Source organism: Misgurnus anguillicaudatus, chromosome 17 (genome assembly GCF_027580225.2).
Source record: "Misgurnus anguillicaudatus chromosome 17, ASM2758022v2, whole genome shotgun sequence".
NCBI lineage: Eukaryota > Metazoa > Chordata > Actinopteri > Cypriniformes > Cobitidae > Misgurnus > Misgurnus anguillicaudatus.
Window position 1 is genome coordinate 34052643 of NC_073353.2, and position 18492 is coordinate 34071134.

At 36.2% G+C, this 18492-nt stretch overlaps 1 protein-coding gene across 8 annotated transcripts in view; it reads left to right on the plus strand.

Moving 5' to 3' along the window:
• gulp1a (GULP PTB domain containing engulfment adaptor 1a) overlaps positions 1-16927 on the plus strand; it is a 97506-nt gene extending 80579 nt beyond the window's left edge. For 3 of the 8 annotated variants that reach the window (XM_073854653.1, XM_055215009.2, XM_073854654.1), the window contains exons 4-12: positions 2071-2142; positions 2779-2877; positions 4500-4637; positions 4754-4870; positions 6224-6310; positions 6486-6710; positions 9265-9397; positions 15270-15364; positions 16152-16927. In XM_073854653.1, the coding sequence (XP_073710754.1) occupies positions 2071-2142; positions 2779-2877; positions 4500-4637; positions 4754-4870; positions 6224-6310; positions 6486-6710; positions 9265-9397; positions 15270-15364; positions 16152-16223 (1038 nt within the window). In that variant the 3' untranslated portion in view covers positions 16224-16927. Of the gene's footprint in view, positions 1-2070; positions 2143-2778; positions 2878-4499; positions 4638-4753; positions 4871-6223; positions 6311-6485; positions 6711-9264; positions 9398-15269; positions 15431-15783; positions 15795-16151 lie in introns of all 8 variants that reach the window. The other 5 variants (XM_055215012.2, XM_073854656.1, XM_073854655.1 and 2 more) reach the window with 5 other exon arrangements.
• The last annotated feature ends 1565 nt before the right edge of the window (positions 16928-18492 follow it).

An 18492-nucleotide genomic window follows, 5' to 3' on the forward strand; every position in this document is an offset into this window, starting at 1 on the left:
TTAAATCTATGTTAACTACTGTAAAAGGATTAGTTCATTTCATCATAAAAAATTGCTGCTAATATCTCAGAAAAAAAATGTTGTTGTCACTGGCACGGTACCTTTTAAGAAGGTCCTAATATGCACCATTTAGGTACCAATATGGTACAAAAGTGCACTTTTTGAAAAGGTACTGCCACAGTGACAACTTTTGAACCTTCATGTATCTTTATTTCTGAGAGTATACTCACCCTCAAATTATGCAAGATGTAGGTGACATTGTTTCTGTAGTAGAGCCGTAAATATATATATATATACTGTACTTTTTGTTGAAATCATGTCCTTGATGATTTATGCTCTATGATTTATGTTATGTTTGTGATTTGTGTTATGTATGCACCTATGGTGGAAACAAATTTATCCTTGGAGACATTTTTATATATACACTCACCTAAAGGATTATTAGGAACACCTGTTCAATTTCTCATTAATGCAATTATCTAATCAACCAATCACATGGCAGTTGCTTCAATGCATTTAGGGGTGTGGTCCTGGTCAAGACAATCTCCTGAACTCCAAACTGAATCTCAGAATGGGAAAAAAAGGTGATTTAAGCAATTTTGAGCGTGGCATGGTTGTTGGTGCCAGACGGGCCGGTCTGAGTATTTCACAATCTGCTCAGTTACTGGGATTTTCACGCACAACCTTTTCTTATACAAAGAATAGTGTGAAAAGGGAAAACATCCAGTATGCAGCAGTCCTGTGGGAGAAAATGCCTTGTTGATGCTAGAGGTCAGAGGAGAATGGGCCGACTGATTCAAGCTGATAGAAGAGCAACTTTGACCGAAAAACTCGTTACAACCGAGGTATGCAGTAAAGCATTTGTGAAGCCACAACACGCACAAACTTGAGGCGTATGGGCTACAACAGCAAAGACCCCACTGGGTACCACTCATATCCACTACAAATAGGAATACAGTAGGAGGCTACAAAAAATATTGCCTGGTCTGATGAGTCTCTATTTCTGTTGAGACATTCAAATGGTAGAGTCAGAATTTGGCGTAAGCAGAATGAGAACATGGATCCATCATGGCTTGTTACCACTGTGCAGGCTGGTGGTGGTGGTGTAATGGGGTGGGGGATGTTTTCTTGGCACACTTTAGGCCCCTTAGTGCCCATTTGGCATCGTGTAAATGCCACGGCCTACCTGAGCATTGTTTCTGACCATGTCCATATATGACCACCATGTACCCATCCACTGATGATTACTTCCAGCAGGATAATGCACCATGTCACAAAGCTTGAATCATTTCAAATTGGTTTCTTAAACATGACAATGAGTTCACTGTACTAAAATGGCCCCCACAGTCACCAGATCTCAACCCAATAGAGCATCTTTGGGATGTGGTGAAACGGGAGCATCGTGCCCTGGATGTACATCCCACAAATCTCCATCCACTGCAAAATGCTATCCTATCAAAATGGGCCAACATTTCTAAAAAATGCTTTCAGCACCTTGTTGAATCAATGCCATGTAGAATTAAGGCAGTTCTGAAGGCGAAAGGGGGTCAAACACAGTATTAGTATGGTGTTCCTAATAATCCTTTAGGTGAGTGTATATAGCGCGTTTAATTGTTCCAAAGCAGCTTTAAAATAATACAAACGAGAGAAAACAGAAAAATCATAGGACAACAAAGTAGCAAAGTACAGCAGTAATAACGTAACGTATAAGTAATGTGAAGTAATGTAACCTAGTTTTAATAAGCTAATGTCAGCTGATTCCCAAGGGGTTGAATCTATCTTATAAAGCCAAATTATTACTTTGTTCAAGAAAGTGAGCATTATTTACAACATTATCACCAGTAATCCATAGCCTTATTTAAACAGTTTCAGTGGTAAAATGAAATTTATCTAATATTCATCGTTCATATTTTTTTTGTCTATAACATCAACCTGCCAAAAGGGACTACAGATGAAAATTAGCCGATATTGGCTAAATCATGTGCATTTTACATATCTATGTATTATTAATGTGCACTGTCCTTGATTAAATAAATAAAATCAATAAATCTCTTTATGATTCTCTCTCAGTTTCTGGGGAATACAGAGGTTGATCAACCCAAAGGTACAGAAGTTGTAAGAGATGCTGTCAGAAAGCTGAAGGTAAGTTCAACTTTTCTTGTTGGCTCTACACAGTGGGTGCCATTGTTTTCATCTGAAAACAGAAAGTTCTGTTTGGCTTAAGGCAATTTTTGTCCCTTTGGCACCGTCCATTTGTTTCAGATTTAAATGGTGGATAATGTTATCATAAACCTGTATAATGATGAATGAAGTTTTTTTTTCTTATAACATCTTAGCTTTATATCCATTGTGATAGGATCTAAATGACTTTGGTAAAATAATAAATGATGTAAGTGATGGTTACTGCACATTTATTAATATATTTGAAATGTGTTACATTGTGTTCAAATGTTTCCCAGATATTTCTAATGATACTTCTGAATGTTAATTCCTGTGTTTTGGTTTGTTATTTTACATTTACCATATTGTGTAATATCTAGTCATTGGTTCAGACTTCACAATGACTGTTTTATTAGTTATAGATGTATAGATGATATGCTGCATGTTATTAAACATGTAATTATGCATTTATAAAGATACAAATACCCCTAAAACTTGGCCTCTTAGTAAAGTGTTTATTTGTAGCATTGACATGTGTATATCCAACTCATTAAAAAATTGAACAAGGTTTACTGTGGGTTTAAATTTTTTCATCTCTTTGTGTTTTTATTTTTAAAGTTTCAGAGACACATTAAGAAGTCAGAGGGACAGAAGACCCCCAAAGTGGAATTACAAATCTCCATATATGGAGTGAAAATATTAGATCTTAAATCAAAAGTATGTACATTTCCTACTAAACTTAAATGAGGCATGTTTAATACGAACCACTTTGTGAATTAATGAAGTGTGTATTTTGTCACTCCTGTCTCTATGGCCTCGTACACACTGCAAACTTTCGGGAGTGACCAGAGGCGATTCTAGAGTCTATGGGGGCCCTAAGGAAAAATTCCTAGGGGGCTTTTCCGACCAGTGTTGTGAACTACTGTATAGCTATAGCTGCTATTCAATTCGGGCTCCCCGTTACTTAGATTAAAGGAAAGTACTGTTTAAAAGTTTAGGGACACTTGACTAAAATGTAAACTATGAATCATAGATCATGAACAAAAAATAAAAAAGAACAAAGTTGCACATTAAAGGTGCAGTGTGTAATTTTTAGAAGGATCTCTTGAAAGAAAAGCAAAATAATATACAAAACTATATAATCAGGGGTGTATAAAGACCTTTCATAAAGAACCCTTAGGTTTTTATTACCGTAGAATGAGACGTTTTTATCTACATAACGAGGGTCCCCTTACAAGGAAGCCGCCATTTTGTGCCACCATGTTTCTACAGAAGCCCTTAACGGACAAACTTTTTTACGAAGATGACATGTTTGTCTGGTGGTGGCTACCGTAGCTTCTCTTTCCGTTTTAAAAGCGATGGGTGAGCAGTTAACTGAGCTATTGGTTGCAATTCGCAACCTCACCACTAGATGCCACTAAAATTTACACACTGCACCTTTAAGTGATTTTCTCTTGTCTTGGGTTGTTTGATTAACATAAATGACAGACTTAAGTAGGTTAATTGAGGTTACTGTCTCTTTAAGACCAAATAAGCACAGCTTCGAATCTATACATACACTAGATTAGAAGATTTGACATAAACAAATGTTTTTATTAAAAAAATAAAGTGTTTAAACGTGTATCATGGACATGACGGGTCTTTCTTCTGAAAAAATAAATTCCTAGAAGGGGAAAAAGTCTTCTGTATGCACGGTGCAGAAAATGACAGAGGCACGAGCGGTTGCTGACTAATGTTGCCAGATCTTGCATGAAAAACAGCGAACAAGAAAAATCCAATAATAAACCAAAATAAATCCAAACGCTTTACCTCAAATATCAAAATATTGGGACTGGCACCTTCACACTTAAATAACACCAAACACTTGATCTCTTCATGAGCCAAAAGCCTTAACGGTATGTATGAACAAAAAAGACGAGGACCTGGCAACACTGCAAGACAGCGCGCTGTGGAGCAGCCTTAAAAATACGTACAATGCACAACGCCAACACGGAGGTTTATTGCAAAACATAACGCTGTTATATTATTTTGGTCAAGGCTGTGAGTGATAAGCACGCCAGACGGCAGAACGTTGCTATGGTTACCTATGTGTCAATCATCACATTTTCGGGAGTAAGTCTTGTCCGTACAGACATGAAATGAACATTTAGGGAATTCACGAAACATTTAGGGAATTGTCACTCACGAAAGTTTGCAGTGTATAAGAGAGAATGCGGTTGGCAGTCCCGTAAATTACTGAACTTTGTGTGTACAAAACAGGATTAAGCATTAAAATATAAAGTGACAACCGAATAATATGCAGTGTTTACGGGAACAATATTTTGTTTTCCTCTTTGCAGGAAGTACAGTACAACTGTCAGCTGCACCGAATATCTTTCTGTGCGGATGATAAAACGGATAAAAGGATATTCACATTCATTTGCAAAGATTCAGAGTCCAACAAACATCTCTGCTATGTGTTTGACAGTGAAAAATGTGTAAGACAACAGGCATTTTGTCTAATTTGCCTCTCTTAACATGATTTTGTGATAACCAAACACAACCAATCGCATTTGTAATGTAACTCTTGTTCATGTTTATCTGTGGATTTCAGGCAGAGGAGATCACTTTGACCATTGGCCAAGCCTTTGATTTGGCATACAAGAAGTTTCTGGAATCTGGGGGTAAAGATGTGGAAACAAGGAAACAGATAGGAGGCCTTCAAAAAAGAGTAAGCAGCATGATAAATAATTACATTGCAAAAAATGATTTTTCAAGAAAAAAAATTCAGTAAAAATATATATAAAATTCTTAAATTAGGATGCTTTTTCTTGATCAGCAAAAAACCCAAAACATGCCAGTGGGGTAAGCAAAATATCTTGAAAATTTTTCTTAAACACTAAATTCAAGAACATATCAAGACAAATTTGCTTACCCCATTGGCAGATTTTTTTGCTTGTTTATGCACAAATTCACTTAAAGGGACAGAGAATGAAAAACCATTTTTACCTTGTCTTTGTTGAATAATGGTAGTCTAACCGCATTCACAAACATACAAAAAGTGCTAGACATGCTGAACATCTCAGTCTCATAGAAATTCCTCTTTTAGAAATGTCAGCCAGAAAACAGCCCAATCTGAAAAACTGATGCTTATGACATCACAGGCATCTCCCTGCCCCTCCACTTTAAAATAATTGGCTACATTTTTTAGTGGCAGCAAAGTCAGCCAATCAGTAATGAGATTGCAAGTTAAGCCAGTAGGGGGAGCCAAATAGGTGCAAAACCACTTGTTTAAAATCCCCCACCCTAATAGAGCTATCTGAGAGAGGTTTTTAGGAAGCTTCTAAGGCATTACAGACCCAAACAAAAAATGTTTTTGTCTACATGTCACATCACAGAACAAGGATAAATACTCCGTTCAATCATTCTATGACACCTTTAAATTTGATATTTTTGGTCTAAAAACTAGACACATTTTCTTGGGTAATTTTGCTTATCAAGAGAAAGCTGTGTAATTTAAGAGTTTTAAGATATTTTTACTGAAAACAAGACAAAAATACAATTTTTTGCAGTGTACACTGCAAAAAAATGATTTTCAAGAAAACATTTTCTTAGTATTTTTGTCTGGTTTTCAGTAAAAATATCTAAAAATTCTTAAATTAAGATGCAAAACGACCCAAGAAAATAAGTCTAGTTTTAGACCAAAAATATCAAATTTAAGTGACCCTGCGCAAAAAACAAGCAAAAAAATCTGCCAATGGGGTAAGCAAATTTTTCTTGTTTTAAGATTAAGAAAAATGTTCAAGATTTTTTGGTTAACCCCATTGGCAGATTTTTTTGCTTGTTTTATACGCAAAATCACTTAAATTTGATATTTTTACTGAAAACAAGACAAAAATACTAAGAAAATTTTTTCTTGAAAACAATTTTTTGCAGTGTACAGCTTTTTTAAATAGCAATTTTGTAAGTAACTCTTGTATTATTTCTCTTCTAAAGAATTATTTGTGCATTTTAATGTGTTTACCCCTCCTAAAATGTGCATGCTGACAGTTTGAGTGTAATAAATTCTCATCAATCTCTACAGATTCAAGATCTTGAAGCTGAAAATTCTGAGTTGAAGAAGCAGTTACAAGTCTTAGAGGAGCAACTGATGATCGCTCCAGTTCCCCCTGTAAGCACGCATGACTTTTCTATCAGACCACCACACCTAATGCTATTCATAGCTGCATGAAAACTGATATCTTAGCTACACCTAATAGCATGTACCGTCTCAACCTGTGAGCTTTACCAGTTTAAAGGAAGAAAGCTAAAACACTGCAATCCTTATTGTCCTGATCTTTCCACAGCTTCTTCATATTAACTCTTCTAATGAGGCCTATATGCTTCAGAGACCTTCATCTCTGTTCTGGTGTCACAACGTGACGTCTTACTCTTGTCTCGAAATCTCTTCTGTCACACTAACGCCAATGAGCTCGCCCGACTCTAACCTTTCTGCTGGTCTTCTTACACCTCCACCTGCTAAAGCGGCTCACGTAGAGCCTCCCACTGGAGTCAGTGTTCCTCGCTCTTCTGTTAAGCACTTCTCTTTTTACTTATCTTCTGTTTGAGGACTTGATTGGTTGTGATTTAGTGGTTTAGTGGTATTGCACTCACATTTTAAGAGGTCATAGAGTTATTACAGGGCTTGCAAGGCAGCACTATATTGATTTTCTGCTTGGGTTTGTTCTGAACCTTTAACCTTAACCTCTGCGATTCAAACTGAACTGTTGAACAATTGATGTTAGACTCTATACAAACTTTTCAGCCTTAGGTTTGCTACGCTTTTTACCATTTTTAGCCATTTTTAGCGTCATCTCGTGGTGAGAATTGCAACCAACAGCTCAGTCCATAGCTCACCCCTCCACTTCAAAACGCATAGAGACAGAGCGCAACGCGTCATAACCTGAAGACCACGCCCACCGGGGGGATAAAACAATCCATTCGTTTTTTCATTGACTTTGTATTGCGAGAGGCTGCCTTCTTGTCATTTCTGTCTGATAACAAAAAACAGAATAATGCCTAAAAGCTGCTGTGTGACAAGGTGTACAGCTAACAAGCCAAAAAACCCAGAAATAAGTTTTTATAAGCTGTCGAGCCCAAAAAACGAGCGTTTAAAGACACAAAAGTGGAAACAGGCAACTTTTCATAGTACTACTATTAGTAGAACTGCGCCCACTAGAGGGAAACATAGTCGGCGATTCAGTTTTTTCTGCTTAAAGGCTGATTCCTCCCGCTTTGACTCACAGCCTGTAAGCATTGCATTGTGAGCGAATCTTTAAAAAAAACATGGTAAGGAGATTCACATTTCCGGCTGACGTCAGAGGTATTTAGACCAATCACAATGTACAGATTAGCTGGCCGATCAGTGACACAGCGCTTTTTTGTACAAAATCAATGCGTTTGAGGAAATCAGAATATCTGGAGCTACAAAAGTTTATTATTATTTTATGCTTAAAACAAGCAAATAAATCTGCCTACAGGTTAAGAAAAAATTCTTGAACTTTTTTCATAAACACTGATTTCAAGAAAAATTGTCCAACCCTCTGGCAGATTTTTTGCTTGTTCGTATTTAAATTTATTTAAATTGTATATTTTTTTGTCTACAAACAGGACTTATATTATTTTTAGTTATTTTGCTCATCAAGGAAATACATCTTGATTTAATAAAGTTAACATATTAGTATGTTTGTCTTGTTTTCAGTACAAAGAATGAAAGTCTTTTTTACACACTGAAAAAAAAATAATGTCCTACACTGCAAAAAATTATTTTCAAGAAAAAAAATTATTTGTATTTTTGTCTTGTTTTCAGTAAAAATATCAAAAAATTCTTAAATTAAGATGATTTTTCTTGATGAGCAAAACGACCCAAGAAAATAAGTCTAGTTTTTAGACCAAAAATATAAAATTTAAGTGATTTTGTGCATAAAACAAGCGGAAAAATCTGCCAATTGGGTAAGCAAATTTTTCTTGAATTTTTCTTGAATTTTGTGTTTAAGAAAATTGTCAAGATTTTTATGCTTACCCCATTGGCAGATTTTTTTTTTTGCTTGTTTTAGGCACAAAATTTGATATTTTTGGTGTAAAAACTAGATGTATTTTCTTAGGTTGTTTTGCTCATCAAGAAAAAGCATCCTAATTTAAGAATTTTTTGATATTTTTACTGAAAACAAGACAAAATTATTAAAATTTCTTGAAAATAATTTTTTGCAGTGTAGATATTTTTACTGGAAAACAAGAAGAAAATACTAAGAGTTCTTAAATCGAGATACATTTTCTTGATAAGCAAAGATGCTTAAGATTTTAAGTCTTGTTTACTGAAGTAAATTCTAAAATTTAAGAGGTTAAGGTTTAAAACAAGTCAAAATATCTGCCAGTGGGGTAAGAAAAATAAACCTAAATTAAGTTTATTATTGAATTAAGTTGAAACTGGAATTAAGCTTTTTTTTCTTAGCCCACTTGCAGATATTTTTACTTGTTTTAAATATGAACCTGTTGATTTTCATAATTCATTTCAGTAAGCAATACTTGATATCTTGGGCCACTTTGCTTACCAGGTGAGTGTGTCTCAATTTAAGAATTTGCAGATATTTATACTAGAAAACAAGACAAAAACAGTAAGAAAGACATTCATTTTTTGCAGTGCAAGTTTGCTGATCGCCTTGTTACATACATTCGACAGCTTCAATATACATTCGACAGCTTTAGTATGACTGGTCCGGTATGTGGGAAATAATGTGTTTTTTAACCATAAACCAAGCGAACACATTGTATTATACCAAATGCACAAAATAACATTGTTTTTAAGCAATGAAATAGGTGCACTTTAACACTTTTTTTCTTTTGATGCCTTGCAAGCACTGCGATTTTCTTCAGGAAATGCAAATGCCTGCAGCTACCTTAACTTTTAGTTGGTCTGATGACTTATAAATATATATATAATGATAAAAACACAAAAATATGTAAAATTTTCTTTATTATGCACAATAGCACTACTAAACTGATATAACAGATGAAAATGGATTTGTTTAAATTGGCTACTCCCCAGAATACTGATGAATGAATGCTTCAAATTATCCATATTTGCAGGGAAACAGCATGCCCTCAAAGACGCCCACCGACGTATTCGACATGGTTCCATTTTCTCCAATGACCCCTCTGGTTCCATTACCAGCGAGTAATGGCTCGCCTCCTCCACCTCCAGCCAGACCTACAGAGATGAGTAAGTTTCTTCTGTTTTTCCTGCACCTAAGGTTGTAAAATGTTGACGCCTGAGGCTATAAGATTGGATTGTGTAGGAATGCACATTATATAACTTTTGCTTTCGTATATTGTGGTTATTAACATCTGTGGGCTGTATAATGAATGATGACCCATGGGTTCAGTCGTTGGCTGTCACAGTTAAATAAGGGGTAAAGCACAGTCAGCCGGTCATTATCGGGAATACAAACACGACAGGGTGATCAGGGTCGTGATGCGAGGCGGAGAGATCTCGTATTGTTCTGAAGGGCTTAATTTGCCATAATGACTGTACATTATACCACTTATTACCCAGCTGCTTACCAAAATAATTATATGGACATATTTATTTATTTGAGTTTAATTATTTGACCTGACAAAATAAGAGACTGAGAAGTCATATGAGAGGTGTGAAACTAGTAAAGTGAAGGAGCCATTATAAAGTAGGCTGTGATTGACCAATCAGAATCTCATTTTCTAAATCACCAATATATTATCGGTTTCTTTTGTTTTTGTATTCACCTTAATATGCAATGACTGCCTAGGCCTGGGACACACTGGAAGATTTTCAAATCTTAACTAGAGGTCGATTCGATTCAGTTACAACTATTATGTCATCGATTCAATCTAATATTACGATGTGTTGCATCCTCAATTTTTAATATTACTGCACAGGTACGTTTGACTCCCTTACACTTTTACTGTTGTGTAGGGTGACCATACGTGCCATGCACAGGTACGTTTGACTCTCTTACAATTTTACAGTTGTGTAGGGTGACCATACGTGACATTTTTCCCAGACACGTCCTGGCCAGAATTTCGGTGCGTCCTCCGGAAGTCGTATTTGTTGATACTCCATTCAGTTAAAAACATAAGACATACAATCGTAGTTTCATTCTTACCTTAAAATGTAACGGTTGCTTTTCTGTAATAATAATAATAATAATCCTCTATGATGTATGCGGTCGACAAAAACGACTTTCGGAGGAGAACCCGAAATCCTGGTCAGGACGCGTCCGGGAAGAATGGCACGTATGGTCACCCTACTGTTGTGGCTCTAAAGAAGTGGCTAAACAGCGGTTCAAGTTTAAAAATATAAAATATGCTTCATTTACACGTTATGTTTTCATCACCATGATTTCATGCACATTTTGAAGTATTGCATGAGAGTGATGGAAACGCCAAATTTCGAATAAAAATCCCTTAATTTTCAAAAAGTTTTTTGCCCGCTTCAGGTGGTTTTTGACTTATGCGAAAAATAGTGAATACGAATAATTGGAGATGGAAACGCATTTGCCTAATAAATTGTGATGTAGTGAATATTAAATCCACGGGTCTGACCGTCTAGCAATATGACAAAGTAAGTGTTTTGATTAATGCCATTAATGTTTATTTTTTTTATCAGTGTATACCACGAGTCAACTAAATGAATATATCATGGCAAAGATGAATGCACATTTATATATTGATTCAATAGATTTATAGCATTTTGGAAAAAAAACGTATTGCATTTTGCGGAAAAAATTATACATTTTTATAATAAATCTTTGAAAATCAAATTGTGCTTTTGAATTTTTAATGTTATTATAACCTTAAGATGCTATGTGAAAGTTTGTAACAGAAAATAGTGGTTTTCACCTTGTCACCTTCTTTGTGTAAAAAAACCAAAATTAGTCAAAATGGATTTATTGTGTTTTGGAACCAAACTCGTATCGCGATGCTTTGTAAAAATTATTATATTCAACAGCCCTAATCTTAACCAAATTTAAATGGGAGACCACAGACAGTTTGAAGACATTTTTAACAAAATAATCCTAGCAGTGCACACACTAGATGATTCGACCAGACAGCAAGACGACACATCTGACGACTGTAGTGACGATTTCACAGAAACGCAAGATCAAATGTGTGATTTTAGATAAATGTTGTAATAGTTTCTGCATAAAACATTATAAAAGCACTCATGCTGTTCTCACAGTTTGTGGCTGTCTTGTTTCATTGATAAATTACTGACTCCGTTTTTAAAATCTTTCAAAAATTTGTGTTTTTTGATTGTGCATTCCAATTAATATCAATCAATCTGCAGTTGGTTTGTATTGATTTAAGCCTTTATAACTAAAAAAAATACAGCTAAGCAGCACAATAAAACATAATAAAAACATGATAATAAATATGTTTTGATGACAATTTAAAAGCATTGAAACTCTTCAAATACACACAACATTCGGTTGAAGCTTGCTCGCTCTCATTGGCTATAGCATCTGTCCTGTCAAAGGCCCCACCTCCGATCAACATATTTGTGAGTAGGGAGTCTCCAACGCGATCATAGTATCAAAATAATCGCAATGACACCACACACCAGATTTTTTTAGACATAAAATCAGTTGCGAAAAGCCTCTAACCGGGCCACACCTCCTCCTCGTCGCTGGGGGTCCAAATCAAGCCCAAAATCAGGCTTAAAATCTTCACGTGTTTGGCCAGCCTTATTGAAAAGAGGTTGGACTTTGAAAATCTGGACGTCTTAAGATGTCAGTGATAAAATGTTTTAAAAAACACTCTCAGGGGCCAGTCACACCAAAAGCGTTTATGGCAGTTGCAGGCGCCTTTTTTGAATGATATTCTATGGGCAGGGCGCGTTTGCGCGCTGTTTATGCGCGCCGAGCGTCTTGCGGTTTTTTGCCGCCTGCTGCGCACGCGTTTTTGAAGGAGCGCTGAGAGCGGAGAAGCACCCGACGTCATTCGCGTATTTCCATTGTCCAATCGAATGAGGGGAGAGGCGGGCCTTACGTTGTGGTGAGTGAAGTTTACAGTTGCTTTGAAGAACCGGACTCCACTTGCTCACTCTCTCCTGCATGTTTGTGCACCTCTCACCCTCAAACAAGGTCAGAGCAAGCGTCATCTTTTTAAAGTTTCTGCTAATATGACAGTTAACAACAAAAGAGCGTTTACGCTTCAATATTTGATTGACAAGACAGCTGACTCGGTGGTTGCTTAGCAATATGAAAAGCCGCGTCACACTCCACTTTTTTTTAAAAAGGCAGTGCGTCGCGGCAAGCGTTTAAAGCGCTTTTGGTGTGACTGGCCCCTTAAGGGTTATAAAAGGTCCCGTTCTTTCTATGATTTTGAAGCTTTGATTGTGTTTACAGTGCGCAATATAACGTGTTCATGTTTCACGTGTGAAAAACACATTATTTTTCACACAATTTAGTTATCTGTATAGTGCTGTTTTTACTGTCCTCAAAACAGGCTGATGTCTTCCTTGTTCTATGAAGTCCTCCTTCAGAAATATGTAACGAGTTCTGATTGTGTAGTTTGTTTAGTGTGTTATTATTCAACAGCAGCTTACCTTGCCGTAAGCTTAGCTGCCGACTGACGTATTCCTGTGGGCGGAGTTTAGTCAAAAAACTGTTCTAGTTTTGTTAAAGGGGCCATGGCATGAAAATCTGACTTTTTCCATGTTTAAGTTCTATGATTGGGTCCCCAGTGCTTCTATCAACCTAGAAATTTTAAAAAAGATCAACCCAGTAAACCATTCTCTACAAGCACATAAAAAATTGGTCGTTGAAATTTGGCTCTCCTTATGATGTCATAAGGAGCTCTTATTAAAATAATACCACCTCTTAATCTGCACTATCCAACCACAGCACTTCCATTTAGTGCAGAGAAAAGCACAATTGAGTTTTAATTGCAGCAAACCACCATCATTGTGATCAGTGTTTGAATTTCATCAGCTCATTTGCATTTTAAAGGACACATTTTTGCACACACCTACAAAGTGGCAATTTTAACATGCTATAATAAAGCAATAAACCCCAAGAAGCAGTGGGTTACCAGTGCATTTTATAACAGCTAAGGGGCGTTGTTAGGCACGACGCGAAGCGGAGTGCCTAAACCCCCTTAGCTGTTATAAAATGCACTGGTAACCCAACGCTTCGAGGGGTTTATTGCGTTTATAAAACGGTTACTTCATATGCATAACGTTAGCGGGATTTTATAAAATAAAACACAAATAAGTTGTAATTATATTAGTATAAATATAACTCTTCCGCCAAACAAAGTAGTTCCTCAGAATCAAGTGTGGCTGCAACAGAGCGCAGTTCACAAACAACACAGACGCAGCAAAGGCACAATGAAAATATGATTAAAGACTGTGGTTGTTTATTTTATAAATCAACATTCATCTAATTTATACATTAACATTTATATCGTGCAACTGTTGAAGTGATGACCAAATATGTTTGTAAGCATGCTTAACTTTTTCCCCGTCAGCGTTTTTTTTTTAAGTTGCCACCCAGTTTTAGTTGAATGCCTTACAGAAAAATGATCTTCTTTAAATAAACATAAGATATCAAATGAAAGAGTCCATCCGCTTTCCAACAACATCAAAAAACGTTTCATCCTACCTTCATTTGTTGTCTTATCAGTTATCACCTCTCAAATTTTCAACTAAATGCGAGATAATTCCATTTTTGTGAGGAACTTAAGGGCTCGTTATAGTCGTGCGTAGGTCCTACGGCGTAGCAGCGATGGCGTAGGTTCCGCGTCGGTTTTCATTTATACTTTTGCGTCGTCGTCCGCGTCGACGTGCAAACACACGCGCGACCGCTGGTAGGCAGTATCCACGCGTGTAACCACAGTAGCAGCACAAACGTGAAAGAAGAAGAAGCTTAGCAAGTTAACCCACAAACGAAGAAGAAACAGCAACTTGTTGTGTATAATTTGAGAAGACCAGCAATGATAGAAAAAACAGCGACTTTTGATGCAGTTTGAGTTAAATCACTCCTCAACTTGCCTCATCTTTGTTTTCACCGTCACAAACGGAAATACCTATGACGCAGTTTTTTTACCTGACGGGAGGGGTTCTGGTGGACCAATCACAGCGCTTGCGGTCCGCGTAGATCTGACGCGCTGTTAAATTTTTTGTGAGGTGCGCGTCAGGCTACGCAGAGCTACGCACAGGCTACGGATAGCCTACGCCGTAGCTACGGCGTAGAACATACGCACGACTATAAATCGCCCTTTAGAGATCAGATTCAGAGCCTGATCAAAACACACGCTAAATCCACCACAACGCTGTTGTGTCGAGTGAATGCCTCAGTGTTTAAGTTGGGTAAGATTGCCCTCTAGTGGATAATAGCGGAAATATCAATAAGACAAAAAAAACTTCAGAGAACGTTTTCTCTTTATTGATGAAATGTTTTATTTATTGACATTTATCTGGATATCGCCATAATTGTGCAAAGGTAGAAAAATTAAAAAATGATTAAAGACTGTGGTGTTTATTTTCATAAATCAATACGCAGCAACAGTGGCGCAGTGATACTTGTGATGCGGTCTGAACCGTGGGTTTACCGGGGTATTTTATCACGGCTTAGAACGCGTTTCAACCAATCAGAATGAAGAACCAGAACGAGCCGTTTTATAATTAATTATTTATATGGTATTTTGAGCTAAAACTTCACATATGTGCTCTGGGGACACCAAAGATTTATTTGACATCTTAAAAAGTATTGTGCCATGGGCCCTTTAAAGAAAATACTGTATATCACCTGGCAGTGAACTTTGAGCTTTATCATTTTACAGGTATTATTTATGCTATTATAGCAACATTACACACTAACTAAAGTTTGAAAAATGGGATCAGGAAGAATGTGACCTTTAATGGGAGAACCTTTTTGATCCTTGTAGAACCTTTTAGTCAAAGTTTCTTAGAAGAACCCTTTCTTTCTAACCTTTATATAGTCTAAATAACTTTTTTTCACAATAAAGAGCCTTGTTGATATTGTTTAATACAATATCAGTTTCTCAGGATGTCATGTCGCCAATGTTACTCAAAGTGGACTTTTCTTCTTTAGGGAAAGATCTGTTCGGTGCAGAACCGTTCGACCCCTTCACCTGCGGGGCAGCTGATTTCCCCCCAGACATTCAGTCCAAGCTGGATGAGATGCAGGTGACTGCATGTCTGTGAATTATTAGCAAATGGACTGGTGTATATAAGCAGCTAATGGAGCTGACGGTAGGCACCGCTGCAGTCAGTTTAGGAACCAATGTGATCGCTTTATTCAATTATGGGTGGTTTGCACCAGTAAATGTTCAACTAATCTAGGTGTTATTTTAATCTGTGCTTTGTTGTGCACAACTTTATTTTAAACTTTCATATTTGTGATTAAAACCTTCACTTGTGGTGGATGCATAACTAAACCGCATGAGAGGATGTTTTATTTTGTTATTTGGTTGTATTACTAGGCATTGAAAGCTTCCAAGGGATCTGCTGCGTTTCCCAGTTACATGAAACATTTATATGATTTGCCAGTTTGTGCTCTTCAACTAACAACCTTCCTTTTCTTTTTGCTCTTTTACTGCTTGCAGCGGCAGAGATGGTTTGTATTTTATTTGTATTAGTTTATTTAATACAGAATCTCTTGGGTCTATTTTGGCATCCCCTAAACGTTTGAAGTGTCTCCAATGTTAAATTATTAACAGCACATGCAGCCTCCACTTAGTTAAGTTTTTAACCAACTTTGGTAAAGACCCTTCCAAATCATCCCCTCATGTGTGCTTGTTTTTCTTTGCCCTAAACGGCAATCAAAATTTGTATAAAACAAACCGTTTTTACCTTACCTTATGTTTTTTTTATTAACAATGGGTGTTTTATATCTGTGACAACAGTGAAACATAAAAATTGTGTAATAAAAGTAACCAGATACTAATAGCACTCATTTTTGTTTGTTTTTCAGGAGGGGTTCAAAATGGGACTAACAGTAGAGGGCGCTGTCTTTTCCCTTGATCCACTAGATGGTCGCTGCTGATGCCAAGAGGAGAGATGTTGATCACATTCATGTTAAACCATTTGTATGAAAGTGCCAAACTCGGGTTTACAGTCGATGTCAATGTTTTAATTTTTTCTTATGCATTTAAACTTGGTTTACGAAAAGTCTTGAAATCAGAAGCAGTAGATGACTATTTTTCTAAGAACTGAAACCGTATTTTAGAAAATAGTGTGTGTTAGATTGCATACTCTGTGTTATCAAACTACACCTACAAACAGCATTTTTTAAAGAAATATTCTGTATGGGAGATCACGGCTGTATAATGTCGCGCAACAACTCATAACGTTTTCTTGATAGCGATAGTTCCCTATACATTATTTTGTATATATATTTTTAACACGTAATGCATTACTATACGTAACACTATAGGGGATAGGAAACTCGCTCCTTTTGTATTAAAAAAAAGAATACAAGTAAAATGAAGATGTTGTTTTTGTTTATCGCGATGGATTCATTCAAATGCAGTATTTTTTAAACGAGCAGCAGTGCCATAAATTGCAGGATTGGACTATTTCCACATTAACATGTCCTTGTATTGCAGTTTAATTTTATATTATATATTTTAGTATACTCTTGCACAAGGAAGCACTTTGGAGGAGCAGTGTCAATGTATTATTGTAAATTCACTTTGTAAGCATTATTTCAGCCTTTGCTGTTGTAGCCATTAAAAAAACGGTACAGATTTCACGTGTAATGTTTTTATAATATACCTTTTTATAAACCTTTACTTTCATCTTGCACAAACAACTGGTAGGTTTTTTATCTTTAATAAATCTTTACCCACATGCAGTGTTAGTAGATAAATAATTAATTGTAATTTCAAAAAAGTTGAAAATATTTACATTATTATTTTTTTCCCATCCATAGCAATTTAAATGTTTTTATGTGTATGTGTAAAATACATGTTATTATAAGATATTTTTATAAACTGTTTATTTTTCAAATGTAGAAAGTGTTATTTAGGTATAGAAAGTGTACAGCATGAGTTGCAATAATTTAGACTACTTTTTTGTGTATTGATCACATCATACATATAAGGAATTGTTCAGCCAAAAAAAAATTGCCCCATGATTTACTCAACACCAAGCTATCCTCAATGTATATGATTATCTTTTTTCATACGAACACAATCAGAGTAATATTAGAAAATATCCTGGCTGTTCCAAGCATAATGGTAGTGAATGGTGCTTCTGATTTAAAGGCACAAAAAAGTGCATCCATCCTTCATAGAAGTAATCCACACACCTCCAGTGGGTTAATAAAGCCCAAATGATGCGATTTTGTAAGAAATTACGTAGGATGTAGCGTACAAGACGTATAGATGAGAAGACAAGACTCTTCGTCATACGCTGGAAACGTACTCTCACGTGAAGATTTGTGGCACGTTACCGCAAGCTAGTTTTGGAATCCATTCAGCCGATATCTGAGTCTAGCGGTACCACATTTACATGTAGCATAGCTTAGCATAATCCATTGAATCTGATTAGACCATTAGCATTGTGCTAAAAAATAACGATCTCTGAGTCTGGCGGTACTGATTACTAGAATGAGAGTATAGTTCCTAGCCACATCGGCCTAGAAAATCGCAACTTTTAATTTTCTGTCAGTCTTAGTACACGATGTAACTACAGAAGAGTCAAGTTTTAAATAGGAAGAATATCAAAACTCTTTGGTTATTTTTTAGCGCAATGCTAATGGTCTGATCGGATTCGGTGGATTGTGCTAAGCTATGCTAAAGGTGGTACCGCCAGACCCGGGGATCAGCTAAATGGATTCCAACACGGTAAAAATCAAATGTTTAACTCTAGGGGAGCTGGAAAATTAGCATTTTTTTTAAAAAAAATGGAGTGTCCTTTTAAAGCGTTCATTCATTTCGTTGCGCTGGTAAGATACTTTTGTCCATTCTTTGATTGTTCAACAAAAGTTTTTTCCCTTTACTGCAGAAGGATTTTTCAGTCAGTGCAACATTGTCTGGATTACATTTATACAAAGCAGAATTTTATAACATAAAAGATAAGATTCATAAAAGCACACTTGTGTATATACTTATGCTTTCTGAATACGGCTGTAATTACAAAACCGTTTTATAAACAGCAGTATACTCCGTAATCTAGAGTCTCTGCAGTGATTTGTGACCATGCCTGTGAAAACCCAGTAAAAAAAACAGTGGTTTTCTACATAAAATGGTCATGCATAGTAAGGTCATGTCAAAGATTGAAATCAATGTGAAAACAATAATAAAAAAATT